Source organism: Volvox carteri, assembly GCF_000143455.1.
Source record: "Volvox carteri f. nagariensis unplaced genomic scaffold VOLCAscaffold_68, whole genome shotgun sequence".
In the NCBI taxonomy this organism is placed as follows: Eukaryota; Viridiplantae; Chlorophyta; class Chlorophyceae; order Chlamydomonadales; family Volvocaceae; genus Volvox; species Volvox carteri.
This window is the reverse complement of record NW_003307611.1, coordinates 119,022-135,933: the sequence shown is the minus strand read 5'-3', so window position 1 is coordinate 135,933 and position 16,912 is coordinate 119,022. Positions and strand designations below refer to the sequence as shown.

Below are 16,912 nucleotides of genomic sequence, written 5' to 3'. Positions count from 1 at the left end.
TACATCATCCAGCAGTTTACAAAACGGTGGTATCCCCAATTTTGAAGAAGGGTGACCGTTGGTGGCAGGAAATTATCGGGGCATTGCAGTTGGAGAAGCACTTGCGAAATGCTATGCGTCAGTGATCCTTAACCGCCTGGTATGTGCTGGGGAAATACTGGACCTGCGGCACCCATGCCAAGCGGGTTTCAGGCGGGGTTTTGGCACTGCTCATCCCCTCTTTGTCAAGCAACACCTGGTCAGGCGGCATCGGATCGCGGGACAACCGCCATTGATAATAATACAGTATGACTTTGAGAAGGCCTTTGATAGGGTGCCTCGCGAGCACATGTGCCTTCGGTTGCAGGAGAGGGGGATTAGCGGCCCCATGCTAGGTGCTCTGAGAAAAGCGTACGAGGAGGTGTCCATGGTGATGAAGGTAAATGAGAAAGTGGGGGGAGAGTTTGAGTCTAAGCAAGGCGTGAAGCAAGGGTGTCCCTTATCTACGGGGTTGTTTTGACTCTTCATTGAGACACTAGCTGATCTGATTGATACTCATGACCTTGTAGAAGCTGGAGTACGTAAGTATGACGCACCCCTTGTGGACAGCAAGCGCGTCTCCATACTGTTGTATGCAGACGATGTTAGTCTGCTAGCGACGTCACTAGAGCGAATGTCTGAGTTGCTACATCTTGTGGACTTGTTTTGTGAAGCTTTTGGGATGCGACCAAATGTCTCAAAGTGTGAAAGGCTTGTTTTTGCATGTGATGGCACCCAGCAATCGGAACTTAGCGAGAGATGTCAACAGTTACGGCTGTCAGGCCGGGTAGTACCTGCCAAAGATAGAGCTCGCTATCTGGGCTTGGTATATGGGCCAGAACGGCCTTTTAGTGCGTGCCGTCAGCAGTTATGTGATACAGGGCGGTCCGCTATGTTTTCCTTAAGCGCAAAGTCGGACAAAATGAAGCTGTTTGCCCCCGATGTGCGAATGCGGTGTTTTGCAACCCAAGTCCGAGCAATTCTGTTGTATGGCTGCCAGGCGTGGGGCCCTTTTGCGCTGGCAGAGGTCGTGGACAGGGTGGGAAGGCGGCGGGATAAAGCCAACCTTGCGGAGGGCATGTTTGAAGCCTGTTTGAAGGATAGCGCAGTCCAGCTGGGTTGGGGAATCTCAATGTTACGACTGTTTTCCTTCTTGGAGTGCAGTATTTGGAGCAGAATACCGCAAGAAGTCGTGGGGGTAAAGGAGCGTGTTGACTGGTTGTTGAGTAGACCTCTACCCGAAGGAGCGATGATAACGGCACTAAGAGAGCGTTTGATGAGCGGCTGGGACCATACGCGTCTGACTGTCTTGCCAGAGGAGTACCCATAAGATGGGAAGCAACCGGGAGTGCAAATGGCGAAGTATAAGCACTGGATGGGGCTGAACTTTTCGGGAGCCGCAGCCGTTATGTGGCCAACACATGCTAAGGTTTTCATTCCTCGTTTAGCACATCGTAAGCTAATGCAGTTTCGTTTATGTTGCTGGGCTTTGGAGGCAAACAGAGCACGAAGGGGCAAGTACCATGTCCCCAGGGGGCAGCGGTTTTGCCACTGTTGTGGTACTAATAGCCGAATCGAGGATGAAAAACACGTGTCGACAGTCGACGCAAATTGTGCACGATATGCACGCACTCCTGTCATTGCATTGTCAGCTATTCCAAATGGCCAATGCGGTGATATAAAGCTAACGACAACTATCTCTGTAAGGACGAACCAAAATCACAACACCAACTTAATCGCGGACCCCGGCGAAATAAAGCCTCCAATTAGATAGATAGATAGTAGATAGGCAGATCGATAGATAGATCGATAGATAGATACATATATACAGATAGATAGATAGATAAATACATACTGACTAGGAACTAAGTTGAGGCGCCGTTGATCCGCTAGATTTGGTTGGATGCTGGTGGTGAGTTGCTGAACCCAACGAATACATTCTGAAGTCGGATGGGGTGACGGATTCGGGTGCCCCTCTCGCAGGGGAGAGCAGGGAACTGCCTTGGGAAAGGGGGCCGCTGGTGAAGCTATACCACCCTGTAACAACATACATACATACATACATACATACATACATACATACATACATACATACATACATACATACATACATACATACATACATACATACATACATACATAAACTCCCGGTGTGCGGTGAACGTACGGTGGTGTGGTGTACGGACATGACGACCGATCGACAAACTCTTGCGACCCGGGAAACCGAGAAATCATGGATTTACTGCTCCCTACGTGCGTTTCGCAGCTGACTGCAGGCCAACGAAATCGACCCAGGCGCCGCATACGTTATAGCAGAGCGACACCGCGCGTCACCATGTGCACCGAATTAGCAGCAACCATCAAAGCCAGCTTAAACCCCACCGGGCCATGTCAACGCAAACAACTCGCGAGCTGACCAGGAACTAAGTTGACGCGCCGTTGATCCGCTAGATTTGGTTGGATGCTGGTGGTGAGTTGCCAAACTCAAAGAGTACACTCTGAAGTCGGATGGGGTGAATGGCTTAGGGTGCCCCTCTAGCAGGGGAGAGCAGGGAATTGCCTCGGGAAGGAGGCCACTGGTGAAGCTTAACCACCCTGTAACAACATCAACAACTAACAGAACCAGGAGATACGTTAAAACGGTTAACGCCTGAAGAACCCAGTGAAGTGCGGGTATTACATAGAGGTTATCGTTCCGTTTTGTCAGTCAGTCAGTTAGTCAGTCAGTCAGTCAGTCAGTCAGTCGGTGACACCGACTAGTCAGTCGGTGACACCGACTCGGTGTGTGCGTGTTCGCGCGCACGCGCGTGTGTGTATGTATGTGTGTATGTATATATGTGTGTGTATCTGTTACATATCGATCCGGGCCTGACGCTGGCCAGGAGCACCTAATCGTACCCCAACGGGAACGAGCACTCCGTCATTGGAGGGGCGTTATGTGTGTGTGTGTGTGTGTTACATGGTTGGGGGTGCGTGACCCCATACCTGTAAGACTACCCATACGAGCCGAAGGCCCAAGGGCAATACTACAACGCCCAAAAGCCACGGAGGAAAGGAAAACACCGCACATCAGCCCAGACTAGCGTCCAAAGGGGGTAATTGATTTTATTTTCGGTGAGCCCACATACGTTCCAACATCCTCGCCAGGCGTGCTGGTTCCCATTTCATGGCCCCCAACATGCTCTATTGATGATCGAATCCCTCTTCAGCACGAATATTATTATAGGCTGGGCATTCCAATAACACGTGTTTTTCATCCTCGATTCGGCTATTAGTACCACAACAGTGGCAAAACCGCTGCCCCCTGGGGGCATGGGGCGTTATATCGGTCAGAGTCCTAACCGTTCTCCTTTATCAACGCAAGGCGCCGTCACCTGTTAGATCTTCTAGCCAGCTACATACACCAGCTCAGATGCCAAGTAACCTCCATGATCTGTGAACGACACAAACATCTATCTGACCGGCCTTGATAACACTGGCCAGGGGCTGCTCCCCAGCCTCAACGGAAAGACTGCCTAAGCTATTTCCCGCGGACGGGGGAGGGGCGTGAGGGGCCTTTGCCAAAGGCCCTTTGGCCCCTTTGGCCCTTTGGCCCCTCCTTAGCAGCCGAGAGCCGTAGGTCCGCTAGTTCCGCTCTCCTCCCACGGGGGTGGGAGGCGCCGCACGCGCGCACGATGTAATTTTAGTTTACTAAAATTACACTGGATTCAAAGCTCCGTCATGCGAGTTTGCACACGGAGCTTGAAACACGCAGCAAGACTCCTCTCCATCCCCGGCCTGATCCGGCTCTTGGGGTGAGGTGAGGGTCCACCAAGACAGAGGAAGCTCGGAAATCCTGTGTGTTAACGATCTGAGCCGCGATGAGGGAAATGCCGAATGGTATTACACGAAGCGAGCTCCACAGTCCTCTGTGTATGTGTGTGTGTGCGTGTGTGTGTGCATATGTGTGTGTATATGTGTGTGTGTCTTTGTGCCCCAGGACATAACTCAAACGAAAACAAAGAATAGCGCATGCGGAGCCCACTACTAGCCACTATCACATGCAAACAAACGAAGGCGACAAGTAGACAGATACACAGGCAGTAAGATAGAGATACACACGCAAGAATACGGCCCTTGCTATGCATATACAGGAATGCGCGGCTTCGAGGCATCCTACGACACGACGCTGTACGACATGTAAAATCGCAGAATGTACGGCACGGAATCTCAGTCGATTGGCTAGACTGCGCCCTGCCTGCAGCAGCATGCTCTGACGTGCCTAGCAGGCCCAAACGTATCCCCAGCAATCCCCAGACAGTTCCGGTCGACAGAAACAGTCACAACTGCAGTGCTGCTCAGTACAAATCTGGGAGGGGTCTATACCATCCTACTCTGGCACACAATGGTATTGAAAACCGATCACACACTGCAGTTCGTAGAGCACCTTGTTTCCTTAAATGAAGATGTGTACCTTTCCTTGAGAATCAGGAGAAGAGCATCAGGAAGGTAAAAATCCTCCTCGAATTGCAGCTTCCGAAAACCTTGCCTTTCCCAAAACTCACATGCCCAAGGTTATCCATGAAGTGAAGATCATACCTCAAGACATGGATCTATAGGCCAGAATGCCATTTAAGCCACGCCGCGCCACGCCGCGCCACGCCGCGCCACGCCACGCCACGCCACGCCACGCCACGCCGCGCCACGCCACGCCATTGCATTGGCCCCCCCCCCCGACGACGACACCTCCCCGAGGTCACAGGACTCTTCGGCCCTCCTGCAAGTCTACCGTACAATGGATCCCCTCCAGGCCCGACCCGTGGACCACACCACTGGAAGTCCCACTTGTGCAATTCCACGTTCACGTCCTCCATCCCAGTTAAAAATAAAGCGCAAGGCCCCCAGGGGCTCTTACGAGTTTGCTGTTGTCGGCTGGTTTAGATTCAGTTTTACCACACATACCGCAATATTAATGCAAGTAATAATAGAGTCACAGATTAGGGTCCTGCGCTGGCGGGACGATCGAGCGAGCAAACCGAGTGTACCTTCTACAGCTAAATTCGACCTCATGTAAAGAGTACTAAATTGCTACTCTCCGCTCCTTTAGGTTGAGTTGGTCCCGAGCCGAATCGAACGCATGCAGTGGCACACGCGCGCCGATCATAAAAGGCGGTGCCGGCCCGCTGTGGGCATGGCTATTGTTATCAATGGGAGTTGATGTCCATCCCAAAAATGCAGTTTTTTTTTAAATTTCGAGGCTCTCGATATGTAATGTCTGTAACCATCTCGCTCTTAGCCGTCAGCACTCATAGACGAGGCAATAGAGTTCTTGTGGGACAGAAGGGCGCTGCCAGACGTAATCTCGTTCGCCGCGACACAGCCCGGCCCGCCGCCGCCACCGGCACTACAGCTGCTGCCGCCATCACAACTGCTACAGTGGCTGCCGCCACGACGACCTCCTTCCGCGGGTTCCAACCCCCCGGGTAGCTGAAACCCCTGTCCTGTATCCCCGCCGCCGCAGCGACTATTGCTGCTAATGCCGCCGTCGCCGCCGACGGTTGACACACTAACAGTACTGCGGTCGCCACCGCCGCCGCCACCGCCGACGTCACCACCGCCGCTGCCGCTGGACGGTTTAATACTCGTCGTTCCAGGCGACGACGCCTTCCAACCCGCCTCTCGCTGCACGGCTGCGCGCATTTCCCTGCCGCCGCCTCCTTTTTCGTCGTCCGTAGCAACAGCCTGTATTGCTGTTGCCTCCCCCATCGGAGACCGTCCCATTAGCTCAACAGAGCCTTCTGGAGAGAGGACAACGTAGCTCTTGTCATCCTGACCTCCGACGGCAGTCCTCAGATGTAGCTGTTGCTGCTGCTGCCGGTACCGTTGTTGCTGCTGCTCGTGCTGTTGCTGTTGCTGCAACAACCCAATCGCCGCGCTGAATGGCGCAGATCGAATCTGGCTACTGCTGCCGATACTGCTACTGCCCTTACTGGCCCGGAGACGCCCTCTGAAGGCGGCGGCACCAGATGGGCCAGATGTCACGCCACTGCTGGTCATGTTTAGCCGCGCCGCGAGGGTCTGAGCCAGGTTGGCGGTCATGTCGGCAAAGGGTATGCCACTGCTAGCAAGCGCGCAGCGCTCTTCGACCCACGGGCCGTTAGCGGATGGCGTGTTGAGCGGCGACAGTGCAAGGAGCTCCGGCCCAGGCGTCCGCTGTGCGGGGCCCCAAGATGCCACGCCGCTGCGGATCTGACTGCGGCTTCGCACGTGAAGGTCACTGTTGCTGCCGGAAAGCGTACTCCGGGAGAGTGACGGCGACGGCAATAGGTCAGTGGGCCGTACAGCGGTGGCGGCTCCGCCGCCGCTGGCTGTCACGCCGAATGGGGCCCCTTCCGATTCTTCCCATTCTGCAAGGAGGGCGGCACTGGTTGGCGGCAACCCCGAGCTGGCGGTTAAGCCACCACCACCGAAAGCGGCACCGTCGCCTCCTGTCGACCGCTTCGACTGGACAGGAAATGCAACCGCAGCCGCCGCAGCCGCCGGGGCAGCGGCACTGGCAGTTTGTGCGGCAGTAGCGGCCCTGTCAGCGGCGCCCGCAGCTGCTACAGCCAGGTCAGCGGAGGACGAGAGCCCGTAAACAGATTCCCAGAGAGGAGGGCTCCGCGCGGGGCTCCGCGGCAGAGCGCTGCTACTGCCGCTGCCGCTGCCGCTGGGGAATGGCGTTCTTTCCGCTGCATTGGGGCTGCTGGCGGAGGCGGTGGCAGCCGTGACGGAGGCGGAGGTGACGGTGGCGCTGGCAAGGCTGCCTTGAAGAGGGCCTCCCGTTTCACAGGATTCAGTAGAGGGCTGCTGCTGCTGCTTATGCTGCTGCGGTCGCCAGTAGTTCGGTGCGATGTGGCTGTTGGCTGATGGACTGACGCGAGTGACCGCCGCTGCCGCCGGCGGCGCCGCTGTCGTCATTGCGGGCTCAGGTGCGAATGCGGCTCTGTTCAGCAAATTCATTGCAGCGGTGAACGGCGCAGCCCGAATCAGTCGAGATCGCTCCGCCGCTCTGGCCATTTCATCGCTACGATCCGACGCAAGCTTCAGCAGCTGTTGCTGCCGGTTTGTGGTAGCCGTGCTGTCTTGCGCAGCCTGTACGGCTCTCTGTACGGCCAACGACATCTCAACTGCGCAGTGCGAGTTCCCGCGCCGCACGCCGCCGCGTGTCCGCTGCGCGGGCGCCAGCGGGAGGCGCGGCGGTGCAGGAACGCTCTGTTGGACTGTTGGATTGTTGCCGCGGCCAAGTCGCCACAGCAGCTCACCGGCGCCGTCGACGTCATTGCCGCCGCCAGGCTGGCGGCCATTCCGTCCCGCCATTTTCGTACAGCGATCTGTCACGTTCCGCGATTTGCGTAGGGCCTCTAGCCAGTTGAACGAAACCCCGGCAGCTGCGGCCGCCTCGGCGTCGTCGTCGCTTACGTCATCTCCGACGTCGTCGCCGACAGGGCGAACCGAAGTGATCCACCATTGGGGCTCTGAGTCAACCACCAGCGATTTCCCTTCCCTTTCCCCGTCCGCGTCCCCGTGCGCATGGCCCAGCTGATCCTGCGCCTGGCGCTTCTCGTCTCGCTCATTCCGCCATTCCGGTTTGACCTCCTCTTCCTCTTTCTCCTCCTCCTCATCATGATCATTATCATTATCATCCTCGGCAGCCGTCGCCGAGGATACCGCCGCCAACTGATCATCATCCCCTGGCTGTAGTTTCAGCCGCAGCTTCCTCCGCCATTGCTTCTGCTTCTGCTGCTGTGTCGTCATCATCGTCGTCGTCATCGGTGGCGGCGGCGGGGGCGTCTGACGCCCCCGATGTCCGTCAGAGGGCGGCCTCTGAGCCTCCAGGAACTGCCGACGTGGCTGTCCTAACGGCACAAAGGCCGCCAACAGCTCAACAGCGTCAGCGGCGGCAACCCCAAGTCGGCCACCGCCACCGCCGCCGCCACCGCCGTCACCATGGCGAGTTGCACGTTGTGGCTGATTGTATGACTTGCTGCCCGTAGCCATGCCAGGCGACGTGTACGACATTGACCGCGATACTCGCTGGGCAAAGCCGTCATCGCCGCCGTCGCAGCCGCCACCACCCCCGCTGCCTTTGGTGGCCGCAAGTGGGCCTGAGATGCCCAGTGGCCGACCGGGCTCGAATGCGGTGTTCCGTAACACTTGAGCCGATGGGTACCGACCTGGTGGCAGCGACGGCGCCGCTGCAGCTGGCGGCGGGCACGGGGTGGCAGTAGTACCTGTGACGGCAACGGGGACCCCACACCTTACCGTGAAGGCACTCGAGCCGCTAGCGACGGAGGCGGTGCCGGATGTAGTACAAGATCGCGAGTTCACATGAAAGCCTGCCGCCGCCGCTGTTGCCGCTGCCGTTGCCGAGGTAGAGGAAGTTGAGACCCCCGGGTCACGGGTTCCCATCAGCAGCCGCGCCAGCAGATTTGGCGGTCGCACAGCGACACCCGCTGCGGTGGCAGCGTCGGTGTAACTGCTGCCACCGTCAGCGCTGACCTGAGGTTGTTCTGGTGCATTTGCCGGCGAAGGTGGCGGCGACCACGCCGATGCCTGCAGCAACGGCACGACTGCATCCGCATCCGGTGCCTGTACTTGTCGTTCCGCAAAGGCCACGAGGGCTGCGCTGGCCTGCAGGGATGTTGGGGTGTCGCTTTCGGGATGGATCCGGATCGTGCCCTGGACCCCTAGCTGTAACAGCAGCTTTTTGGACGCCTGCCGTAAACCCTGTGACCCAGCGGGGCTCTGGCCGCTGCTTCCAGGTCGTGACGTAGGCGGCGATTTAGTGTAGCTGACGCTGACACCGCTGCTGACGACGGCGTTAGCATCAGTAACGACGCCTGCAGACTGGATCCTGGATCCGACGCCGCCGTCGCCACTGCCGCTGCTGACGCCGTTGCTGCAGAGCTCCGATCCGCCAGCTGCAATCGCCGGGATTTTATCGGACGCGCATGCCAGCATGGACGCCCTCTCTGCCGACATCGATGCTGACGCCGCTGTTGTTGAAGTTGTCGTTCTCGCTACCGTGCCTGCGTTGAGGTGACAAGCTGACTGAGGCGACGCCTGCACCGGCAGTTCTAGTGGATACGATTCTTCCCCTTCGGTGGCTGCACGGCCGTCGGCTACGGCGTCGGCCAGGGCGGCCCGTCCGTTCAGATCACCTGTACGGCCGTCACTGTACGGCACCTGATTGACTTCTCTCCGGCCTCTGCCGGCCCCAGCGCAGCTGCCGTCACCACCATCATCTATTTCCGTCTGCCGCTCCGAAACACCGTCGTCCGGAATCGAGCCGACGGCGCCGGCATCTCTTTCGAGGTTGCCTCCGCCTGCGCTGCATCCGCCGCTGCCGTCACCATCGCCTCCCGATTCCTGTACGCCAATCGCAAATCGTAGTTTCTTCTTTGACGTCCCCACGGGGCGGGGTGGCGCGGCAAGTGTCTTCAAGGAGTGGGGGCTGGCGGGCAAGTACGTCGAGGTGTCGTACTCTAGGCACCCCGGGCTGGACATCGAGTGGGGTACGCCGGACGTCCGTAGGGCTGAGCGCTGCGGACAACAACCAGAGTGGGTACGTATGTATGTATGTATGTGTTGGGGCCATTTGGGGGCACGTTAAGATGCCTCGCGTTTTTTGCGAGACTGACTTGCTGTGACATGGCCCGTGGGCCGCAATAAAGCCGCTCGAGGAGGTTTCGATCGGTACGGCCGCAATGCAATACAGAATCCGTGCCATATGGATGGCAATCAGCATGAGTGTATGTATATATGTCACACAGTTGTGGTGCAGATTTGTACTGGCCAAACCAGCTGCCGTCTGCGGCCCTATGCACACCAGTCAGCCATATCGAGATCACTTCGCCGCCCCGCCCGCTGCCAGAAACCGCACCCTGGGTTTGTATGTCCTGAGGTGGGTCCTCAGCGAGTAGGCTTGACCTTCCACCATAATTGTCGGAGAGCTCCCATCCGGCATGAGCCGTACCCGCATACGGGAGCGCCAAACTTCGAGGATCGAGTGCAGCCAACGGAAAGCCGCCACCAGCGCCTGCACGTCGGCCATGTCGGGCATGATGGATATGATGGATATGATGGATATGATGGATATGATGGACATGGTGGGCATAAATCCTCCGGAACCCCAACGCAAGTGCTCAGAGCCCTTGGATGCAACCAGGGATGCGGAGCGACGGGAAATTAAAGGAGAGAATACCCTCTGGAAGAAGGCGCCAGAGATTTGCCACACGAATAGCCCCATGTGTACCATGCAGCCGCGTGCATACAAGGCAAGGCACATGATGCGAGCCTGTTTGTGCATGTGCTCCCTAAAGGCCTGCAAACCGGTTTCGTACTGCGCCCCATACTGTCATACCGACGTACCGGTCGTTCATCGTCGTCGGAATCCGATTCCGTGTCTTCCGGATGTTGACCTGGAAAGGTGTCAGCCAAACCTGCCGTACGCCGCACTCCTTTGGAGGCGAAGGATGATACCGTTGACGCTGGCCATCGAAAGCTGTTGCTGCCGTCATCGGCGGCGTCACCATCGGCACCATTCCAGAAACGACTCCAACAGCCCACAGAGACGCCGCCGCCGCCGTCGCCCTGAGATGGCGTCAGTGGGAAGTTCAAAGGGTCAGGAGACATGAGGGCTGGTACGGCAGACATAGTTGTACGGCCGACATAGTTGTACGGCCATGCTAGTGCCGCAACACGCAACCCGGCGCTGAATGCGGCCGCACTGCCACTCTTGCCGGCCCATTGCGAAACCGGAGTAGAAAGGGTTTCCCCTCTATCGAGGGTTTCAGCGCGGCGGGGCGGCAAACCTAAAACCGCAAGCTTGTTGTCTGTGTGTGCAGTCAAACAATTTTGGACAGGGAACCCCCTGGCATCCCCTCAGCCCCTCCCCGCCTGATCCGACCGGCAGACAACGGAGGTCCTCTTCCTTCACGGCAGGTGCAACGAACAGACCGGTACAACCCACGTCCAGAGTCGTGACACGGCACCATGATGGCATGCACAACCTCGGGCAGTGGATGAGGCAGGAAGTTTAGCATTTTTATGCCCTAGACATTCTTCAGAGCTTTTTTTTGCGAAAAGGTGCTACGAAAAACCAGTCATCACAGTGCCGTGTGAGTATTCATCGCAAAAACCATTTGCATGCTTACACCCAGAAAGCCAACGCTTCATAGTTTGGTTACAGCAAAGTAATCAGCGCGCGGCACTTGCCCCGGCGCCTGAAGCGCCCTGAGTAAGTAAGGCGGCAGATCATGTCTAACAGTCACAATGATGCCATTTAGTGCTCGTCATAAAATGATGTTGGCGCTCGCTCATGTAACAGGAAACGAGCTTAGCAGTCTTTGCCACCGTTAAGAATCCAGTACAAAATACCTGCAGCGCGACAGAAGCCGCCTGGACTTTAAAGGCCGCAGCTCCACCTGGATGTCCTTGCGTGGGTCCGACGCTTCTCCTGAGCCGCTGATGCCCTAGCAAAACGCTGTCAGCCCGGAGCCGACCAACACCACCCTGCAAATCTTGACGTTTTTGTGAGTTATTTTAACTAATGGTTCAGAGGATTATAAAAGAAATCACAATAGTTCAATGACGGGGCATGGCCCTTGCGACGCAGAGTAAGCGAGACTGGTAGGGTGGAGGTTGCGCGCTCACGTTTTAGAAAATTAAGAAGCGTTATGGGGATGCAAATATCATTCCAAAAACACGATAGCTCACCTCTAACATGTATGTTATTAGAGCGCGAACCTAGTTGCACTCACCGTAAAGCTGTCAAAGGAGGCATCCGAGCGGCTGAAGTTCCCGGTATCAACACTATTAGGATTATGTATTACTCTGCCCATGATAGCAGTGTTGAATGGAGCTTTGCCAGATTAGGATGCGACAAGCACACCCCAACCCAGCAGGAAGCATAAATATGGTCGAGCCAAGAAATGCAAGGTCATAATGTTTAAACAATCTATACTCTTTTTGCCTACTCGGTATGTAAGCGGTAACCTTGTTGCCGGATGGTCTATTGTACGATGGAAGACCGAGTATTTGGATTGCAACTCAACCATTTAACCGTTGATACCTGGAATATGACTTAAGTCATACATCATACTAATGCTTTGTTAAATTAGGTAGCTGCGTGGATACTCCGCGGTCGGGTTCAATTGGCGGTGCCATACCGTATTGCCAAGGTGATTTGGTGATTTCCATTTGGCGAGAGCCAAAAAATGCCTTCGAAAATTGCCTTCGCACATGCCAGTTGGTGACAGCTCACGCGGGAAATAGGTCTGGATTTTCACGTGTTCTGAAAACTGGTGACGGCCAAAAGGCCCACCGCGCACGCGCACAACCGCGCCGTTGAGTCTCAAACCCTTTCAATAACGCAGCGAAACGATCATCTATTGCCTTGGATGATTAGTCGTTCAGTCGCACTCCTAACGCGTGGTACCGCCGGCAACCTCTCCCTACAAACCCCAACCACCTCCCTAAGTGGGTCGCAACCGCCAGGGGGCCGAATCCATGTTCAAGCAAAAATGAAAAATGCAGCCACAAGAACTATGTACCCGATTGTCAGATTATGTACAGAAAGCACATGAAAACTTGCAATGCCAAGCCATGTAATGTCCTGCCGATTACTGCAAGTAGCGGGCGGGTGGCCTGCAGTCACGGCGACTCCTGCCCTGTGCAACGGACCGCATTTGCCGCAGCTCCTCGTACTCAGCATCGTCACCCGCCCCATCATCGGACCCCTCGCTGTCAGATCCGCTCTCACTCGAAGCCCCACTCTCACTGCTCCCCTCAGCCTCCGACTCTGAGTCGCAGAGCTTTGCCATGACCGGCTTGTGCTTAGCCGCAGCAGCCCTTGCATCCCCTTGCACCCGACCGAGGCGCTGCTGTCTTTTGGCTACTCTTGACCTTGGCTGTGCGCTGTTTTTTCGCTGGTGGTGATGCGGCATTGTCGAGAAGGGCATCGCAGTCCTGCTCACCCTCCAGACCGTCGGGCTCACCAGTCCGCAGCTTCTCGACCTCCTCGGGTGTTAGCGCGTCAAACTGTGTCTGCTCCTCTGTGATAGCGGTGAACAGCTCCTCCAGCTGCTCGTCCGTGTCGTCAGAGTCGCAGGGCCATGCAGAGGGGTCGGCCTCCACAGCATGGGTTGCCACAGGTTCACCGCCTGCCAGTCCAGGCATAAGCTCAGCCGCCGTCGCCTCAGCGCCAGCCTGGCGCTTGCTATGGGCTTCAGGGAAAAGCTCTCCAGCACGCTCGAGACGCAAAGCCTTTTTCTGACGCTCGGCAGTAAAGGCCTCCAGCAAGCCGCAGCGCTCCCAACCGTCCTTAAAGGGCTTGTTGAGCCCGACATCACAGGGCTGAGCCACAGACGTGCAGTTGGCGGGCACGTACTTCAGCAAAGCGCCCGGAATGGTTGCCTTGACATGCTTGCGGGGGCGACCAGCTGTTCTCGCGTTGGGCGCCAAGCGCCGCTCGACAGCTTCAGTGCCCTCGGCTTCAGCAACAGCTTCCTGTTTAGCCCTGATGGCCTCTAAACGAGCATGCTGCACAGCTTGAACCTCAGGTGCAAGTTTGGCAGGCTGTGCACCAAGGCGCTGGTTAATATCAGCTCCGGCTGCAAGTTTAGGTATCAAATCAGCACACATCCTGCTCTCCTCGGAACCCCTACGCTCAAGAAGCTCTTCCAGGAACCTCTTCAAAATTACAACAGCCAGGATTAGGCTAGACGCGTGACCGACTAGAAAGGAAGGGAGCACCGGCAGCTCAGTAGGGCAGCCTCCCTCACGCGCATTCAGCACTAGAGCTTGCACTGCAGGGCAAAACCTAGGCCCAGCCCGCAGGCACTGACCTGGTGATGTGGTCCCGAAGCTGCGTGTGCGCATGCGTGCGACTCTATGCTCGTCAGGTCGATTCCCACATTCAGACGTGCCCCCAGCCGCTCACAGACATCCGGGCTTTCCTGCCGTCCAGCGCACACCCGCCCTGTGTTGCGGCTGATAGGAATCGATGTTGCGACTCTCATTCAAATCGAAACAGGAAAAGGGCGACACTCAGCCACCCTCATTCCCTCCATTCATTTTGATGAATGCCCGACTTTGTGCCGCATTCGGTAACCCGCCACCGCTCCACACGGTACTCAAGAGAGCTCAGAATCCCTCAGCCGTCTGGAAGATTCCTCGACAACAATCATTTGAAAACTCTCCCTGTTGGCCGATGACGCATCCAGCGCCCTCGTTGCTCTTCGCACACCGCCATTTTTCCACATCGGCTTCTGGTAGGTTCCACGGTTTGCAAACACCGGCAGCCATAAAGGACACCATGACAGCAAAGCGGATGGCTGGCCGACGACATTGTTGATAAATGGACGCATCGGGATTGAAATCAAAGCAGGTGGCTAGGCTGCACCGCGGGATCGCCCTTCCCCCTGCAGGCAGGTACACAAGGGCGGCTGTGCCACATAGCCTGACAATACCCATGCGGCCGGCTCTCCGTGATAGTGCCATAAGGTCACACCGTGTGGTGTGTGCAGCTCCTCCCAACAGCCCCCCCGCCCGTTATCGTGTGGCGCAAGTGGAAGCGCCCTGGGAGGTTTGGCGACAGTAAAAAACCGACAGTTGACAGTTGGCAGTTGACAGCGACTGCAGTGCCTTTCCATGCCGGGTGCATCATGATGGTGTGAAGGGATCCATTTGAAAATTGGATGTGTGGCCGTCCATCCGTACTTCTGATTGACGTACCGGTTATCAGGAATGCATTGGCAGGCGGTCTGAATGTTTCCCTAACTAGGTTGTAGCCATTGACGCCTTCCAGGTTCTGTCCCCTCTCAGTACGGCGGGGCTACCCAAGCTCTCAGTACGGCGTTGGGTAGCCCCAAGCTCTCAGTACGGTGGAGCTATCCAAGCTCTCAGTACGGCGGGGCTATCCAAGCTGTGTGAAACTTTAGAGCCAGTTACTTTCCCCTCGCCAGTCTCCTTGCCTGAGACTGGTTTCGGTGCCGGTGGGAATATGAGCAGGCAAATGCCTGCTCAGAATAAGTCCTTGAGGCCCTCGTGCCTGGCCAGGTCTTCATGGTACTACACCATGAGCCGTACGCGGGGGGGGGGCTTTGGGGATAGGTGGTAGGTGCCAAACAGAGTTGCCCGAATCCCCTTGTGTATTCTAAAGGCTGCTGGGCCCCCAATCGCAGAGCGTGTCAAAGCGGGATTACCTGTAAGGTTGTCCCTGGTCCGCCGGGTGCTGCTTAGCTGCCTAGTTATTGGGGGACTGCCCAAGCCGTGACACTGGGTTCACCTTGCTTGACTCCTCGCCGGAGCCCTTCCTGACGTGTCTTCACCTTGTACAGGCGCAAGAGGCAACTACATGTGATTGTGCGAGATTGACTTTGACGATGACGATGATACGAGCAATGTGGGGTGCCGGGGTTGGCAGAGGTCAGGAAGCACAATTCGCTCGTTGCGGCGTAGGTACGCAAAGGGGAGAGAAAGAAACCAGAAAGGACAAAGGACCGGCTTTGTTGGAGGGGCTGAGAACGTCAGCGATCTTACAGCCCTTGCTGCTGCCCGCCATGAGCGCGGACCTGCACTGGCAACGATGGCAGTGCAGGTTTCTACATGCCCTGCACCTCAAAGCATGTAGTGGTGATGCTGAATTCTTGTATGACAAAGTTCTGTGTAGGGTTGCAAGTGCCATCGCTTGAGGCATGAATGTGAGATACTGCGGGCACCGGCTTGGTCCCCGTCCTAGGGTTTAACCCGGGCATTTCACGGTACGATCCTATGAGCTTTGTATAACCAAATAGTCAAACGATGTCATGTTCGCGTCTACCTAATCGCTGCTGGACATCCTGGACAGTCATCCTGGTGAAGTTTCCAAAGCCCTTGGCCGAGATGGCGAATCCGGGGCAAAATGCTGCTAGAAGCAATTAGTCAAACTGTTGTATGTGCGCTGTAACCGCCTAACCAGCTTCAGCCCTTAAAGCAGAGGCTGGATAGGTAAACGAACTCTGCGCTGTCGCATTAAGACATAAGACTTCGAATACTAAGCTTTACTAGTCGTGCGTTAGGAAAGCCCTGTAACAGATCATGGATATGCTCTTTTGAGGGCAGTAACCCTAATGAATTCCAGCTGAAAGGGAATGCGCTCCGATCGAAATTAGGATGCCCAATGGGCATCCTAATGGCATTTGTTACACTCTGGTCGAGCGACTAGAGCCGACTAGCAAATCGTAGATGCGCAATAAGGTTGACATAACAAACTAAACAACAATATCGTCTTATACAGCAATACAGATCCGAAATGCCGTTCAATCGCCGTACATCGTGGCGCGCTTCATCGGGGTTGAGACCGTATTACAGAATAATACGCCAAGCACAATTACGCCCTAATACGTCAAAATACGCCGGCGAGGCGGCCGATTTTTCGCGTGGCGTCTTAATGGCGTAAAGTCGGCGTATATTGTGTGTGTGGTCATACAGCCCCCAAACCGCTTGTTCTTACCCCAAACAGCGCGCACTGCTCTCTCCGTTTCTAATTAATCGCCTTAGTAGTGCAGTGATATCGACGGGCTCAGGTAAACAGTTGGTCTTCGTGTCAGGCGGCACGATGGATGATGGGCCCGAACCAAAGAAAACCAAACGTGGTCCTACACCAGGTGTTACCAACGATTACTTCGATGACATAGGGCCATATTGCACTACTAATCGCCGTCATGCTAAGAAGTTCAAGGCATGCGGCACTGAAATCCCTGCCAGACGCTCCAAGCAGTGCCTGTCGCTATCACATGACAAGAAACTGGAGTTTAAGCTGGACACGGGTATAAAGGCCCCGTCGTTCGAATTGGGGAGCTAAGGGCCACGTGGGTGCTCGCTTGCCCTT

General features: G+C 56.1%; 2 protein-coding genes across 2 annotated transcripts in view; both read right to left on the bottom strand.

Annotated features, from left to right (window-relative positions):
* VOLCADRAFT_98097 (uncharacterized protein) overlaps positions 1 to 10,695 on the bottom strand; it is a gene marked incomplete at both ends in the record, with an annotated part of 14,580 nt that extends 3,885 nt beyond the window's left edge. The window contains 3 exons of the mRNA XM_002956988.1: positions 6,021 to 9,582; positions 9,923 to 10,078; positions 10,411 to 10,695. Of these exons, the coding sequence (XP_002957034.1) occupies positions 6,021 to 9,582; positions 9,923 to 10,078; positions 10,411 to 10,695 (4,003 nt within the window). The remainder of the gene's footprint in view (positions 1 to 6,020; positions 9,583 to 9,922; positions 10,079 to 10,410) is intronic.
* A 529-nt stretch (positions 10,696 to 11,224) lies between these two features.
* Positions 11,225 to 13,920, bottom strand: VOLCADRAFT_98096 (uncharacterized protein; the record flags this gene model as incomplete). The annotated part of the gene is made up of 3 exons (XM_002956987.1): positions 11,225 to 11,274; positions 13,017 to 13,652; positions 13,887 to 13,920. The coding sequence occupies 3 exons, from the start codon at positions 13,918 to 13,920 to the stop codon at positions 11,225 to 11,227; spliced, it is 720 nt and encodes a 239-aa protein (XP_002957033.1).
* Positions 13,921 to 16,912: the final 2,992 nt, after the last annotated feature.